General features: G+C 34.1%; 1 protein-coding gene across 3 annotated transcripts in view; it reads right to left on the reverse strand.

Moving 5' to 3' along the window:
• The window catches only part of SOS1 (SOS Ras/Rac guanine nucleotide exchange factor 1), a 136,657-nt gene that overhangs the window by 51,862 nt on the left and 67,024 nt on the right, over positions 1 to 17,771 (reverse strand). For all 3 annotated transcript variants that reach the window (XM_078056214.1, XM_078056213.1, XM_078056215.1), the window contains exons 4-8: positions 16,193 to 16,357; positions 13,979 to 14,188; positions 9,022 to 9,165; positions 2,238 to 2,348; positions 2,063 to 2,161 (exon numbers count right to left, since the gene is read on the reverse strand). In XM_078056214.1, the coding sequence (XP_077912340.1) occupies positions 2,063 to 2,161; positions 2,238 to 2,348; positions 9,022 to 9,165; positions 13,979 to 14,188; positions 16,193 to 16,357 (729 nt within the window). The remainder of the gene's footprint in view (positions 1 to 2,062; positions 2,162 to 2,237; positions 2,349 to 9,021; positions 9,166 to 13,978; positions 14,189 to 16,192; positions 16,358 to 17,771) is intronic.

Genomic DNA, 17,771 nt, shown 5'->3' on the forward strand with positions numbered 1-17,771 from the left:
CACTGAATCATTATCCTGAAACCAATACAAAACTGTGTGTTAACATAAAACAAAAATATAAAAGGGTTTCATGGTCTAATTAATTTGGGAAGCCCTAGAAAACAATTAGATTGCTTTATTGCACAATTTTATAAAGCCTTTAATATTCTAATGTACTTTGAAAATTTCTAGGAGTATATAATTAAGGATGTAGTCTTCCTCCAACATATCTAACCACTGCACATCCCCCCCCCCACCAACTTTTTATTGAGAGTATCTCATGGGACTAGCATCTCAAAGAATATTCTTTGAAAATACTGCTCACTGAAAATATTTAATTAAGCAACATACCAACAAATAGAAATTGAAAAATAAGTACAAATAATACCTTAGTACTGAGGGAATGCAGATTAAAAAGGAGGGATCACAGTCTGTGGGATTAATTAGGCAAGGTTTCCCACTCAATATACTGCTAATTCTGCAACGGAACTTTAGGCAGTAAGATGAACTAGGGATACATATGCTTAAACCAGTAGAAATCTTTTAAATTGCTGAATGATGTTTTAAAATAAAAACTCTACTACCACAACTTACAATTTAAAAAATTTTAATTGCCTGTATTTGGGGGGGAAGTAAATAATTTCCTATATTATTAAGCTGATTAGATTTTACAGCCTTCTCAACCTTCATCAAAGCTTCTTGTTCTTTCTTATAAATTAATAACTGCTTCTAGGTTTCATTTGGCCTTTAATGCTTCAGAATGTCATTACTGTCTCAGGTTAAAATCCCATTATCAAATAAACTATTATGAACAAGGATTCTATATAACAAACTTGTTTGCAAATATCCTGTTAGGACTATGGTTTGTCATAATAAATTCTTTGTAAAGAATGGTTTTGTATAACAAATGCCTCCTCTTGATTATCCTCTTAAAATAATCATTCTATATTACCAAAGACCTTAAATGGTATGCTGTTTTCAGTCTAGAATGGAGAGCTAAGAGCTCTGTAATTCTGCTTGGTGATTAAATCCTTTAACTCCCTTGGTCTTTCTCCAGTTCATACATTCCTACTTGAGAAATCTAACTAAGGTCCAAATTCCTACAATGTAAAAAGATGGGACTTCGTTCACTGATTCATTATAGAGAGCCCATTTCAGCATGTACTCCTGCAAACTGTAAATATAATTTCTGCTAATAAATTCTCCATAACAAAATCGTGATATTAAATAGAATTTTTCTTTAATGAAGCAAACATTCTTTTAAAAGTTAAAGAAATAATAGTCCTAACCCATGTCTTATTTTGTCTCTATGGGGCTAGTTCATTAAGAGTAAACAGAGTATGTTTATTATTTCATCCCTTATTTTAAATTTTTGAAAAAAAAATTGATGTTTTCTTAGGACATATTATCCATAAGCCAAAGGAGACATCATTAGATACATACATAAGAAGTTTAAAAGTAAATCACTTTGAGCTACACCAATGAATTATAACTTATACAGACTAAGGGTCCCTTTTTCCTTAATTTAAGTGTGAAAAAGGAAAAGGGGGAAAAAATCAAAATCCTTTCCTTTCAGTGTTTCTTAAATTGAATATTTTGAACTGTGATCAAATAAGAAATTTTTACTGGGATTATACATAGTTTACTATTTCTAAAGTAATGTTAAGCAGTTTTATAGAGACAGTTACAAACTTGAGCAATGAAAATTAGGTGATTAATATTCTCCATTTCTTTGGCATTCTCTCTATATTGGGTCCCTTATCTAAGTCCTTGAATCAATCTGCTGAGGTCCCCAAATGGAGACATGGATGCGTAAGTCCAAGGTTGTTTCCAAACAACTGACCCTGTATGCAAAAAGGGCACAAGATAAAAATATCTGATGACTGCTTTAAAATTCACTATTAAAACTAGAGAAAATATGCCACTCTTTTGCAGATTCATTTACATTTTATTCTTAACTAGAAAAAGCAATTAGATATAGACCAATGTTCACGGGTGCTCACATAATAATTCACAAATAAACTGATAAAAAAAATTGCATCACATTTGAATGTTTTATAAATAGCAGTAAGAGTTTTCTTACCTTCAAAAGTTCAAAGTAATGTAGACAGTGGTAAACAGGGGCTAGAAGTAGCCTGGGTAAAACATACTGAACAGCTTCTTTGAAACCTTCGCCTATTGACTAAAAAACAAAGTAATTAATTTTTTTTAAGTTTACTTTTCAGACATCATATATCTTGTTTTAAAAATTACTATACCTGTAAATAGAGTGCCGCTCCAGGCTTTGATAACTGACTAAGGAAGCGATCATGAAAACCAGGCCGTAAAATATCTCGAGCATATGATTCATATGGATCAAATGCCAGTTCCTTAGAAAATAAAAAGGTAAAACATAATCTTTTTCCAAGTTAAAATATAAATAACTTACCACCAGAAATACAGAAAGATTAAATTATAGGTACACCTAAGCTAGCACAATTATGTACTTCTTTTAAAGCCTCCCAACAAAATTACAGGGCTATTAATTATGATTTTAATACGGTAAGTTTAATATTCTCCAGTAAGAGAGTAAGTAAATCAGTTCTTTCTGACGAATAATGGCATCCTTATATGTTATGACACCTCTCCTCAAAGGATTCTAGTACAGGATTATCAACAAAAGTGGTCGTAAGAATGGCAAGACTTTTGGTTCTGGAAAACAAAGTTTAGCCGGAACAACAATGAATACAGACATCAACAACGAGGTTAAGTATAAACCTTTAGAATATGGGTGCCCAACATTTATTTTCTCATGGTTATTACTTAGTGGTAGACTTTTACTTTCACAGTCTTTAAGCCGGAGGTAACAGTTTATATCATCTAAAATTCATTGTTACAGTTTTCACAAGCAATTAAACAAGAGTTTAATCCAAATTGCCAAAAATTCTATTATCATCAATCATTAATAAACTAAACAATTTTCATGGTTAGGTCTAAAAGAGTACAATCTATTGGTTTTGATGATTCCTGAGGAAAAAGAGAACCGTTGTCTTGATTTTAGCAGGAGCCATCCTATGCCCTATTCCTGGTTTAAAAAAACAAAAAAACAGGAAAATTGTACTCTAGATTCTAGCAAGAGCTCATTCTAGGATGGGGAATTCTAGAAAGAGGAAGAGGACATCTAGTGGAGGAGTACAGAAGGAAGAGGGACTGACAGCACAAATGATGTTTATGTTCATTACCCTTAATGTTGTTTCTTAGATTTTTTTTTTTTTAAGGAGAGACTGAATAATACTTTTTTTTTTTTTAAGGAAAGACTGAATAATAAAAATACAAGATCAGAAATCAGAAGACCTGAGTCTTTGTGAAATATAATATAGCATATAAAGTTCTAAGTCATCCGAATTCCTTAACTGGCTCCTGATTCATTTCCCAATTTCAACTCCTTCAACTACTTTCCCAACTAAAAATTTCTATGGTAATATAACACTGGAAATTGCAGTCCACTGTAGATTTTCCAAGAATGGATAGTAAGGTTTCAACAACAGTAACAGAAAGGAGTCAGGTATGAACAGAGTAGATGGGAAAGAGGAATAAAAATGTGATTTGATGCTTTTATCGTGGGTCTCTTGAACTCTAGAAATCATCTTGTACAGCAGATAATGTTTGCCCTCCCCCTCTTTCAATAAACTCTAATTTACTACAGAATTTTTAGGACAACTATATATATATAAAATAAAGGCTATACAGCAAAGTGGCTTAAGAGCATAACTTTAGAGTCACAGAGACCCAGATTCCAATTCTGATCGTGTGAGCTTTGATAAACTAAGCCAGTTTCTTCATTGGAAAATGAATAATACCTAATTTCAAGGGGGTTGTTTTAGGAATTAAACAAGACATCATATGCAAAATGCTTACTATGCATGCACATAGGAAGCACTGAATAAACAGTCCCCAGTATTATCATTCTAAACAGCTAATTTCAATAGGAAAAAAAAACCTAACTACTAACTAGGAATCCAACCTCTCATCACACAGTTTTATTCTTCAGAATAAATTTGTAGAATTGCAAGCACTTCTAAGAATCCTTGTATAAGTTAACTGATTTTATGGTTAGTTTACTGGTTAAAATTCAATACTTAGAAGATTCACAAAAAAATTTAATTATCAATATATTATGTATTAATGATTAAAAATATAAAGTATTCTAAACACACAGAAAAACAGAGAACAACCTAACATAACTATATTCACCATGTAGCTCAAAATAGTTCAACATCTTATAATACTTGTTTCAGTTTAAAAAAAAAAAAAAAAGTATCATGGTAATTGATCCTCCTGAGCTCCCTTTCGCAAGCTTATCTCCTCCCTTACTGATCCCCAAAGGAAATCACTGTCCTGAATTTGAATTTTATCATTCCCATGTATGTTTTTATAATTACATATGTATCAAGAAATAAGGCAATTCTTTTGCAATTTGCACTTTACATTCAAAGTTGTGTCCAAGATTTATCCATTTGGATTAATGTGGTTTCTTCCATTCATTAATTCTAAACTCTATAACATTCTATTGTATAAATATGTATTTTTTGAGATAATTTAGATTCACATGCAGTTACAAGAAGTAACATAGAAAGATCCTGTGTGCACACTGTCAGTTTCCCATCACGGTAACATTTTGCAATAGTACAATATAGTGCAATATCACAATCTGGCCATTGACACTGACGTAGTAAAGTATGCAACATTTCTATCACCACAGGGATCTCTCTTACTGCCTTTTTGTAAGAAAGGTTTTTTTAAGGTTTTATTTTTTTTAAGTAATCTCTACACCCAATCTGGGGCTCAAACTCACAACCCGCGATCAAATCGCACGCTCCACTGACTAAGCCAGTCAGGTGCCCCTCTTCCTGTTGCCCTTTTAGAATCACATCTCACTCCCTCCTATTAGCACCCAAATCTAAATTATGTATTTTTTCTTTTGTAGCTCATGCTTTGGGTGTCAGATCTAAGAATCCTTTGCTGAAGCCAAGGTTGTGAAGACTTAGCCATGCTTTCTTCTAAGTTTTATAATTTTAGCTCTAATATTAGATCCATTTTATGTTTGTATATGGTATGAGGCAAAAAGTTCAAATTCATTCTTTCATGTTTCTCATAACTTTATAGTGTCTTTTTGTAAAAAGAATTTTTAGAATTTTAATCTTTTATGGTTTGCACTCTGTTCTTTGAGAAAACCTTTCTATCTCAAAGTCATAAACATATTCTCCTAAATTCGCTTCTGAACTTTTAAAGTTTGCTTTCCATTTTTAGATTTTTAATCTGCTGATAACTTGGCTTTGAAGTGAGCTAAGGATGGAATTTTTTCTTTCCACATGGATAACCAGTTTTGACCCAGCATCATTTTTTAATTCGTTTGTTCTTTCTCTACTGGTTAATAATGCAATCTTGGTCACAGATCGTGTGTACATGTATTTTTTTCAGGGCACTCTATTCTGTTGCACTGTTTATACCTACACCAGTGCTACACTCTTTATTTACTGTGGCTACATAATAAATTTTAAAATTTGACAAGACAAATCCTCATAACTGGTTCTTCCTCAAAATTTTAATTTTTGTCCCTTCATTCTTCCACATGAGTTTTAGGCCTAGTTTGCTATGCACTGGATTTAGAGATTATTGGGAGACAACTAGTATCATTATACTACTGAGTCTTTCAATACATGAACATAATATGTATTTCTACTTATTCAGATCTTCTTTATGAATCTAATTATTTTATGATTTTCTTAACTGGTCTAGAGTATTTACTGGGCTTATTTCTGAGTGTCTTATAGTTTTGTTTCTATAGTGGAGTATTTTTCCTTTAATGTCATGTATTCAATGGGTGATAACTGAGCATAGTAATGCTATCAATTTTTATGCTAATCTTTTATGTGGCAACTATACTGAACTTGCCTAATAGTTCTAATACTACATAAATCTTGGGTTTGCCATGTTTACATGTTTTTGAACTTCCTACAACTGGAATTACATAGTATTTTGAATGTCCTTATACGGTTCACCATATATTGCCCTTTAAAAAAAAATTTTTTTTAAGATTTTATTTATTTATTTGACAGAGAGAGATACAGCAAGAGAGGGAACACAAACAGGGGGAGTGGGAGAGGGAGAAGCAGGCTTCCCGTGGAGCAGGGAGCCCGATGAGGGGCTTGATCCCAGGACCCTGGGATCATGACCTGAGCCAAAGGCAGATGCTTAACGACTGAGCCACCGAGGTGCCCCTGTTGCCCTTTTTTTTAAAATTGGTAGTTCATTTTTTTTTATTGCCATATAGCATTTCACTGTGTGAATATATGACAAATTATCCATCATGAATAAACCTGCTATGAACATTCTTAAACATGTTTTTTGGTAAACACAGGCACCCATTTTTGTTTGGTATATGCCAAGAGTGAAACTGCTGGATCATTTGGTACAGTGTATGCTTAATTTTAGTAGATAAGCCAAACATTTTACTGAAGGGGCTGTACCAATTTATATCCCATCCCCATCAATGTAGAGTTCCAACTGTTCAATGGTTTTAAATTGCATTTCCTTGATGAATAAATGATGTTGAACACCTTTTCTTTTTTCAGGAAATACCTGCTTAGGTCTTTTGTCTATTTTCTAAAAAAAACAAGCTGTCTTTAAGTTACTGATTTTACATACTCTAGATAGGAGTCCTTCATTGGCTATAGATGCTACAAATATTGTCCCGCCATCTACAGCTTGCCTTTGCACTCTCTTAATTTTGGTTATTGATACAGATGTTTACCTTTAATGAAGTCCAGTTTATCAATCTTTTCATGGTTTTAGTGTCTTGTTTAAAGAAAGCTTTGCTTATTCTAAGGTCATGAAGATCTCTTACATTTGTTTCTGCAAGCTTTATTATCTTAAAGTTTGAACTCACTCTTGAATAAAAGTTTAATTGGGCAGAAAGTTCTATTTTCGCTTAGTACTTGAAGCTACCACTCAACTGCTAGCCTCTCTTGTTAAAGAGAAGCATTCTGTCATTCTAATTGTAGTTCCTTTTCAAGTACTACTCTCTTCTCTCTCACAGCTTTTAAGATTTTCTCTTTATCCTTGATGTTCTATAGTTTCACCATGTTTTTGGCTGTAGGCTTATTTTTATTTATCCTGTCCAGTATTTGGAATTCATTTCTGATCTGGGAACTCAGGTCTTCGTTTCTGGTAAATTCTCAATTTTTACCTCTTCAAATATTTCTTCTCCATCATTCTTTATCTGAAACTATTAGATGATATTAAAGCCCTTCAATGTGGCCTTTATTACTCTTAGCTATCCTTTCATATTCTAATTGTGGTTTCTCTGTGTCACATTTTCAGTGAATTCCTCAATTCCTTTTTCCAATTCATTCATTTTCTCCTTGAACTAGGTTTAGCAAATGTTTACTACATATTGAGTTTTTATTTATATTTAATTCCCAATATCCCTGTTTCTTTTGATACTTACCTGTTATTTTCTTTCCACCTATTTTTGTTTCACAACATCGTCTTTATAAATAGTTCATATTTCTGTATTTATCTCTCTGAGCACCCTAAACTTCTTTTTTAAACTCTGCATGTCTATTATACAAAATTAATTTCATCAGGAATGAATTTATTTTCTAGTTGTTGATTTTGTTAGGTAGCACTCTAAACATCAGAATTTGTCTTGTATTTTGGAATTCTGTATTATGCAGACTTCTTAGGGGGAGGCTTTTAGTTTTTGGTTTCCTTTTTTTCTCTCCCATCCCTTTATGGTCAGTCTTCTAGACCTGAACCTGCTCTGTAAGTGATTTTGGGGTCTCAGGCTCTGTAATCATACTGGCTTAATACTGTAAGATAATTTGTTAAGTTTTAAAGTATTTTTGTTATAAGGCAGTGTTTCTGTTTCCCTATCTCAAGTCCACGACTTCCTATAGAACCTTGCAGGGAGGAAGTTGATGGGATTTCCCCAGCATCCTCTTACAATCAGGGTCTTGAAGCAAGAAGTCCTGCTCACTTTCATGGAGCACATTTAGTCTTCATTATCCTCAAGAGCTGAACACCCAACTACAGGAGCTCATTACCTTGAATGCTTACTCTATCTCTGATCTTATTTTTGAGTCTAGTTATGTATATTCCTTTAAAAAAAAAACAAAAACACTTTACGACTTCTATGTGTTTGAAGCAAGAGTGGAGGGGCTGTCATGAAGCTTAGGTAGTATTTACCATACTATTTAGCCTGAAAATCTTAAGTTTTTTGTTTTACAAACTCAACCCTGTATTTGTGGATTTTAGAGTAAGAACAAAGTAAGAGCTAAAAATCTCAGAATGACTACCAATGCTAACTTATTAGGACTAAATCCTATATTTTAGCATTTTAGTACCCACGGAGAAGGTTACTGTTTTTCCACCCCCATAACATTTTATTCATCTAGGTCCTAGACCTGATTTTCCTATTCATTTCACTCCTCCTATTCTAAATAATAATGTACAGTTATCATATATTGAATAGCTTACTGTGTGAAGGTGGTTAGCTAAATATTTTAGGTAGGTTACTTTAATTTTCACAAAAATCCTGAGTCCTACTATTATTATCCCTATTTTAGAAATACAGATATGGGGATTTAAAGATTGGAGATAAACTGCCCACAGTCACATACAACTAAGTAGCAGAATTGAGGTTGGGACACAAGTAGTCTAACCTCAGGTCCAACTTCCGTGGCTTCTTCAATGACGGCATTCATGGACTTTTCTTAGCTTTGTTATAAAAGACAAGATGATGGACTGTCAGCTGTAAATGCCTCCCCTCTGTGGGATCTGCTTTTTTATAATGGATGAGAGACTACTTTTTTTGTGGGTTTCGTAAGATAATAGAAACAAATGTTGACAATGAGCCTCTGAGGAATGGACAGTATGACAGAGCAGTCAGCAGTTAATATCTATGATTTCAGATGGAAACAAGAATTAAGATTCCAATTTTAATGCAAATGTAGAGCTTTTATACAGACTTTTTTTGGTGTATAATTATAAAGTACTTACTTCAGCTAAGTCTTCAAAGCAGCTTCCTACTAAGGGATGGGGGCTACCTTCATCAGTCATTTCCACAGTATCTTCTATATGGCCCAGTAACTTTACACTAAGTTCATGTATATCTACTATACGACTAAATATATTTTCTACATCCTGTTGGGAGGAAAAACAAATTCAGTTAGGTTATAGAATAAAAAACAAATTCTGAGCCAGTAAGTCTTTTATAATCACGAAATTTAACATGGCAAATACACTGAGAAATTTTAACTTACAAATGCAAGTAAAAGACAATTCAAGAATTCTTTTTGCAAAGGTATACAATTTGCAAATACATTTCTTTAGGTCAGTGGTTCTCAAAATAATATACAGTACTTTTATGAAAACTACTTTTAAAACCAAAAAAATTCAGAGAAGAATGGCATTGTTTTACATTTGTGCAACTCTCTACCATCTAGCTTAAAAGAAGGTAGCTGCATTTAATCTGTTGTGATACATTGTTTTTGATTAAAGCGAAGAAAATCCAGCTTTACACAGATAGTTGGAAAAGGGAGGAATATTTTAATATTACAGATCTTTTTTTTTCAGTGCAGTTTTTTGAGATATAAGTCACATACCATAAAATTCACCCTTTTAAAGTGCACTATTCAATGGTTTTCACATATTCAGAGCTGTTCATTTATCGCCACTATCAAATTCCAGAATATCTTCATCACCCCAGAGAGAAGGTCTACATCCATTAGCAGCATTCTCCATTCTTCTTTTCTGCCCAGGGGCTGACAACCACTAATCTACTTTCTATCTCCATGGATTTGCCTATTCTGGACATTTCATATAAATGGAGTGAATGGCCTTTTATGATATTACACCAAAACTCAACAAATGGTAGTTTCTTAAACGTTAGTTGCAACGTGGAATCTGAAACCGTATTATTTTTGTATTTCTACATTAAAATCCATCAGTCTATATTAAACTCTGAATGGATCCTTTACCCATGTGTGTTTTTGTAGCATTATGAATTTGGTCACTTGGAAAGTAGTAGTCCACTGAATTCCACAAATCTTCCAAATGTTAACACATTTAACACATTTCACTATAGAATTTTAGAAGACCAAATCCATTAGGATCACCACAGATAGTGTGAGTGGATAAAAATTTTCCAAAATTGTTTTCATTTGAAAGTTCAATTTTTAACACTATCAACAAATACTGTCACTTTCCTTGAAGCGACAGGTATTTCATTTGTTTTTGAGAAATGTCTGCCAAATACACAAGTCTGAAAAACCACAGTCTGTCAGTCATTCTTTTAGGTAGTGTTTCATGAAGACAATGGCTAGTTCAGTTAGCAATTCAGTCATACAGTGCTTTCCTTCACAATAAGCACCCTACTTTGATATGTAGCCTAAGTGCTTATGCGTGCTTCCTAATTGCCTCAGCTCTTCTCTTATCTGGGCCTTCTCCTGACATGCCAAGCTCTTGTTCTTGTTCTACCAGTAGTGACAAAAAATTCCATGAGTCCATATGTAGTCCCCTTTTACTTCATTTCTTCATTCTATTTGTCTATCATCTCATTTTTATTACAAATACACATGCATACAAGAATGCTCAATACAACACCTACTGACTTCTGTAAGATTTTCTGTAGGTTAGATTCCTGGATAGACTTCTACCATGGGGTTACATATTTAAAATGTCAATGGATATCTTCTTAAAAAGAGTCCACTGGGGGGCGCCCGGGTGGCTCAGTCGTTAAGCGTCTGCCTTCCGCTCAGGTCATGATCCCAGGGTTCTGGGATCGATCCCCGCATCGGGCTCCCTGCTCTGCGGGAAGCCTACTTCTCCCTCTCCCACTCCCCCTGCTTGTGTTCCCTCTCGCTGTGTCTCTCTCTGTCAAATAAGTAAATAAAATCTTAAAAAAAAAAAAAAAAAGAGTCCACTGATTTACCCTCCCACAAGTAGTATATGGGAGTCACAGTTTGACCAAACCCTCACAAAACTGAATATTGTCAATTTTAACTTTTAGAAAAATGTCTAGGTAATTGAAAAACAAGAATTAATTTACAATTATTCAGTTACTATTTTTCTGATTTGATTATTTTTAGTAGTGACTTTTTTTTTTTCAAATCAACTTTGAAGCAGGATTCATATCCAATAAGATAAACCTATTTTGATGTACTTTTGGATGAGATTTTATGTAGTTATTCACTCTTGTAACCATCACCATAGTCAAGATATAAAACAGTCTTATTACCTTAAAAAGTTTCCTTATGCCCCATCCCCATTAATCACCACTATTGCCCCCAGGAAACCAGTAATCTGCTTTCTGTCACTACAGATTAGAATTCTAGAATATTAAAAAAAATGGAATCATAGATCATCTTATTTGTCTAGTTTCTTAGCTAATGGTTTTGAGATGCATCCATACTGTTGCTTTTACAACTACTTCATTCCTTTTAATTCTGAGTAGTATTCCATTGTATGGACATACCACAATTTGTATATCCATTTACCTGTTGATGGATATTTGGGTTGTTTCCAGTTTGGGGCCATTACAAATAAAGCTGCTATGAACACTCACGAACAAGTTTTGTGTGGACCTGTTTTCTTTCTTTTTTTTTAAAGATTTTGTTTATTGACAGAGAGAGACAGCGAGAGAGGGAACACAAGCAGGGGGAGTGGGAGAGGGAGAAGCAGGCTTCCCGCAGAGCAGAGAGCCTGAGGTGGGGCTCATCCCAGGACTCTGGGATCATGACCTGAGCGGAAGGCAGACACTTAAGGACTGAACCACCTAGGCGCCCCGTGTGGACATGTTTTCATTTCTTCTGGGTAAAAACCTAGCAGTGGAATTGCCGGTAGTACGGCTAGTTTATTTTTAATGTTACACAAAACACCCAAACTCTTTTCCTAAGTATTTGTACTAGATTACATTCCCATAAGCAATTGCTCCACATTCTTTTCAGCATTTGGTATTGCCAGTCTTTTTAATTACAGCCTTTCTATCTAATGAGTTTGTAGTAGTATTTCATTGTGGTCTTAATTTGCATTTCCATAGGCTACTGATGTTGAGCATATAGCTTCTTTCATAAAGTGTGTTAATTTTTTACCCACTTAAAAATATCAGGCTGTTATTCCAATTATTGAATTGTAAAAGCTCCTTATATACTCTGGATTCAAGTCCTTTGTTAGATATATGTATTGCAAATACGTTCTACCAATCTGTGGCTTACCTTTTTATTTGTATGACAGTGTCTTTAGAAGAGCAAAAGTTTTTCATTTCATTGAAGTCCAATTCATTAATTTTTTATTTTATGGTTCTTGATTTTTGTGTCTTAAGAGATCTTTACCTATTCTTTACTCCTTTATTTTTATTAATTAAAAAAAATAGTTTATTTATTTATTTGTCAGAGAGAGAGAGAGCACAAGCAGCGGGAGCAGCATGCAGAGAGAGAAGCAAGCTCCCTGCTGAGGCAGGAGCCCGATGTGGGACTCGATCCCAGGACCCTGGGATCATGACCTGAGCCTAAGGTAGATGCTTAACCAACTGAGCCACCCCAGCATTTTTATTTTTAAAAATTTTATTTTTAAGTAATCTCTTGGGGCTTGAACTCACAACTCCAAGATCAAGAGTCACACTCTCCACCAATTGAGACAGCCAGGTGCCCCTTTGCTCCTTTATTTTTAAAAGCAACTTTATTTATTTATTTATTTTTAAGATTTTATTTATTTGACAGAGAGAGCACAAGCAGCAGGAGAGAGAAGGAGAAGCAGGTTCCCTGCTGAGCAAGGAGCCCAATGTGGGACTTGATCCCAGGACCCTGGGATCATGACCTGGGCCGAAGGCAGCCACTTAACCGACTGAGCCACCCAGGCGTCCCTAAAAGCAACTTTACTGAGGTAAAATTCACATAGAATGCAATTCATCCATTTAAAATGAACAATTCAATGTTTTTTTACTCTATTTAAAGATTTGTGCAACTCATAAACTACTCCTGTAACTTTTAATGGTCATTCATTGCCATACCTTGAGCCTCAGTCTCAGCTTCTGTAGTAAGCACTACTTTTCCATCAGTCATCCATGGCTAGACTTCTAGGAATTCCGAGATGTAATTCTCTTAGACAGTCTCAATTGTTCTCACCACTCAGCATTTCCCCAGGATTCAATCAGGTTGGTTTGATTACTATTGTAAGATCAGTGATCCCTTCTCTAATTTTCAACGTTACTGGCTCTCTCTTTTTGCTCCTCAAAATATTATTGTCACACTTCTATTATGGTAATTACCACACTATATTGCCATTTAATATTAAGTTTACATTTCAATCTTGACTAGACTCAATTTGAGGGAAGGAACTGTTGTATTCATCTTTGAATCCCTGTTGCCAAGTACTATCTGATGCCTAACAACATATATAGGCAGCACTGATGAAGTGTTAGCTGAACGACTCAAGTGAGTCAAATTAAACAAAAAAATCTTCCACCTTAACAAGAGGCTTTATTCCCTGGAGTACACAGAAGATTCTTTAAGTTCATTTGTACTTATAGTTCAGTCTAGTTTAGATTTTGTCTTTTAATTTTTTTAAAAAGATTTTATTTATTTATTTGACAGAGAAAGAGACAGCGAGAGAGGGAACACAAGCAAGGGGAGTATGAGAGGGAGAAGCAGGCTTCCCGCGGAGCAGGGAGCCCAATGTGGGGCTCAGGGCTTGATCCCATGCCGCTGGGATCATGACCTGAGCCAAAGGCAGCCACTTAACGGCTGAGCCACCCAGGGTCCCTGTCTTTTAATTTTTGATGTTGAATTTATTGAACCTGTTGTAGCAAATCTGAGATCATAGTCACTATGAATTAAATCCCACAACTTAAAAAAAAATTTGACAAATTAGCAATCATGAACTACACAAATTCAAATTTGAGTGGTCATGCAAAATTAACAACACATGCAATGATATATGTGTACACAACAATACTTACATTAGCTGAAAACAATTTTGAGTTGGAGACAAAGGGCTCTCTAAAAACTTTTATAATTAAATTTAGTTCCCTTATGTACTGTCGAATTTCTGCCATAAATGCTTTTACCAAATCATAATAAGTTTGCTCTCCTGAGGTGGAAGGCTCTTCATCAGTTAAAGATAATATATTTATATCTTCTACATCTTGATGAAACATGTCCATTAATACCTAGACAGAGATATAAAACAAGTACAATAAAATATGAATTATAGTCAAAGTTACACACCCTAAGTTGCTCTTTGAATACAGTTCTTAAGTGATAAAAAGCAGATACACAATAATCTCTTCTCGCCACTGCCCCCTGTGTATCTTCTCTAAAACAGAATTCTCTATCTAATATCCAAACTGCCTCCTCCAAGTCCTCTACCAATACTAGTATCTGTCTCTCTTGTTAACCTATTACTTCAAGTTTGTTCCCCAATTCTATGTTGGATTTCTCTCTGACTTAACTTTCCTGCTTCACACCCTTGCCATTACCACCTCACCTCATTCCAAGGCCTCACCACCCTGTATCTGAATAATTCACAGTCCGCTAATTGGCCCCCTTGATTACATTTGTGGGAGACTGATCAAACCAGTCCTTATTATTATTAAAGAAGTCTACTATTCAAAGAAGTCTACTATTATTACTCTTGCTAAAACCTCATCTTTCCACTTCCGTAAATTTCTACATCACTATACCTATAACACAATGAAATAATATTTTATCTTGGATTACTTTCTGCTTGTTTCACAAATATAAGTTTCCCTTCATCTGGAGCCTTTTTTCTTTTTTAAGATTTTACTTATTTATTTGAGAGAGAGAGAGCACGAGCAGGTGGCGGGGCAGAGGAAAAGGGAGAAGGAGGCTTCCTGCTAATCAGGGAGCTGGACAGCTCGATTCCAGGACCCCAGGATCATGACCAGAGCGGAAGGCAGATGCTTAATGGACTGAGCCACCCAGGTGCCCCTGGAGCCTTGTTTTATACTTCTTTTGCATCTCCTCCCTGTGGTGAGCTCACAGTATATACTCAAAAATATTTTACTTATCTGATTTATTTAAAAGTATCAAATATTTTACATTTACTGAAAAAAAAACTATTTTAAAAACCAAATACTTCTTCATTTAAAAATATCAATACATTTGAAATCCTTCCTCAGATCAGGTGATTTTTACTCTGTATGTTTACATTCTGAAAGAACAAATAAGCACTAGAACATAATTAAGTGGACTTACTAATCAGAAAGAATATTCCAAACCAGTAAGAGTATAGTGAGAAAAAAAAAAGGATTGAAATGCTTCATCAGAAAATATTTTCTTTTCTACAAAGTCATTTTTAGAAAATGAAAATATCGAGGCAATCTAGTGCAATAACTAAAAGCTTTAGACCCAGATCTAAGAGTTTGAGTCTAGGCTTTGAAACTTCTCAGAAAATTCTGGACCAATTTCTTTATCTCTCTGAACTTCAGTTTCCCTTTTATAAGACCATCTACCTTGGGGGTACCAGAAAGACCAAATGAGATAAATTTCATATATGCTTAACTTTCGATAAATGTCTGCTCTTAATATCATTATAATAAAACCATACAAGTAGTAGCTACAGATAGTTAAGTATTGAAATAAAACTCTCAAGAGTTTAGTATTTTTACATTTTCAAAATTTGTTTTAAAAATCCATGATCTTGGGGCGCCTGGGTGGCTCAGTCGTTAAGTCTGCCTTCGGCTCAAGTCATGATCCCAGGGTCCTGGGATCGAGTCCCGCATCGGGCTCCCTGCTCCGCGGAAGCCTGCTTCTCCCTCTCCTGCTCCCCCTGCTTGTGTTCCCTCTCTTGCTGTGTCTCTCTCTGTGAAATAAATAAATAAAATCTTAAAAAAAAAAAAAAATCCATAATCTTCTAAGTGTCCCAACCGAAATAATTTACAGAATTTTACAAACAAGAGATTATTACTAGTATTAAACCCACTTGCAGGAACACATAAAAGAAAAACTGCATGACATGTTTAGACAGTTTAGTACTATATATATATAATATTCTATTTCCATAAAATGTTATCTTGAGTACTTGCTATTAGGTTACTGGAAATATATCCTAACACATAATATATAATTTTATTGTCTGAATAGTATGTTAGCATCCAATAAATCAGGAATAAAAATTTAAGAACAAAACATAGAGAAGATCAGTATCCTACCTTATCAGCACACATTGCCACTTTAATATCTTGTTTTGTAATTTCATAATGCCGTATATTTCGTACATAATTCCCCACCAGCTTTAAAATGTCTGCAGAAATGTATTCTAATACAGCTACTATGTAAACAGAAACCTGGTGGTCAATTTTATAACCTAGGACCTCCTGAAAAATTAAAAGAAAAACATGTTTAAAAATAACTTATTACAAATTTCACACACTGATTAAAAATAAAAAAGCATACACAATTTAGCTTAACTTTTACTGAGGCCTGTGACTATCAACAACATTTAATTGTAAGTGGAATAATACACATATTGCTATCTGGAAATGTAAGCAAAGCAAAGGTAAGGCAAAATTACCCATGATCATGTAAAATACTTAAGCAGTACAGATTATAAAATAGATCATCCTTAACCTAGGAAGGGAAGCCCCAGTTTGGGTGAGGGGAGAAATGTTCACTTTACCTAATTCAGGATACCTGGAATTAACTATAACAAAAGACGTTTTTTCTTTATGCAGAACAAAAGTTAATGTATTATTGGTATCTGGGAATATCTACTAGCCTTATTTTACTCTATTCTTCTTTCCAAAGGAACCTGGGATCCCAAAGCCCTAATGGCACATTCCTGGTATCTATAACTGTTTCTATGGGGAAAAAAAAATCATGCTATGTTCTACTGAACAACAGTGGTTATTAAGAGCATGTTAAATAGTATTATTAGACTTCAAAGGAAGTATGGGATTTTGTGGGGCCTACTGGAAAACAAATTCTATTTTCTAAACAATCGGATTAAAAAAAAAACTTTGAAATAAGAAATTTACTTAAGTTGGGGACAGGTGGTATTTACCTTTAAAGACATGTAAAACTATTAAATGGTTATAGTGATAAGAATATATTAATAAATTGAAATGATATCCATAATTAGATCATAAAATTCAAAGTTTAGGATCATTATTAATACAGCATGCACATACCTCAATTTGTTAATTCTCTTAAAATATAATTCAATATACGGCTAGTAAGAATCATGAAAAGAGAATTATAAAGAAGTATGCAATTACTAATAGTTTAGTAATTTTCTATAACTTGCACTTACTTCCTCAGACCAGTAAGATATAGGCAGATATTTCTATTCCAAAACCAAAGTACAAAACATAACCTTTGGACAGTCTTAAACATCATCCAAGTGTTAATCTTAAATCTTGGACAAGATCAAACAGATCTAAGTTCTCTAACACTATCACTTTGAGCCCTGTGAACATGGACTAAAAGTCACTTAATCACTTTCTGCCTCAGGCACCTCTTCTACAAACTGGGGATGAGAATAGTAACTTTGTGGAGTAATAAAACTTAGAGATAATGTATGCAAGCATTAGTATTTTGCTTGTATTACAGTACATAGAAAATTATTGATATCAAAAGTATTATTAAGGTTTTAATTACTATAGTACCTGTATTTTTGATGAGTTTGTTTGTTTTATTAAATAAACAGAAATAGCATTATTAGAGTTTCCAGCAATTATTTTTTTCTACTAGTTCTGGAGAGATTCAGCTGACCGATTTAAATGAGAAGTA

This window comes from Halichoerus grypus, chromosome 10 (assembly GCF_964656455.1).
Source record: "Halichoerus grypus chromosome 10, mHalGry1.hap1.1, whole genome shotgun sequence".
Taxonomy (NCBI): domain Eukaryota; kingdom Metazoa; phylum Chordata; class Mammalia; order Carnivora; family Phocidae; genus Halichoerus; species Halichoerus grypus.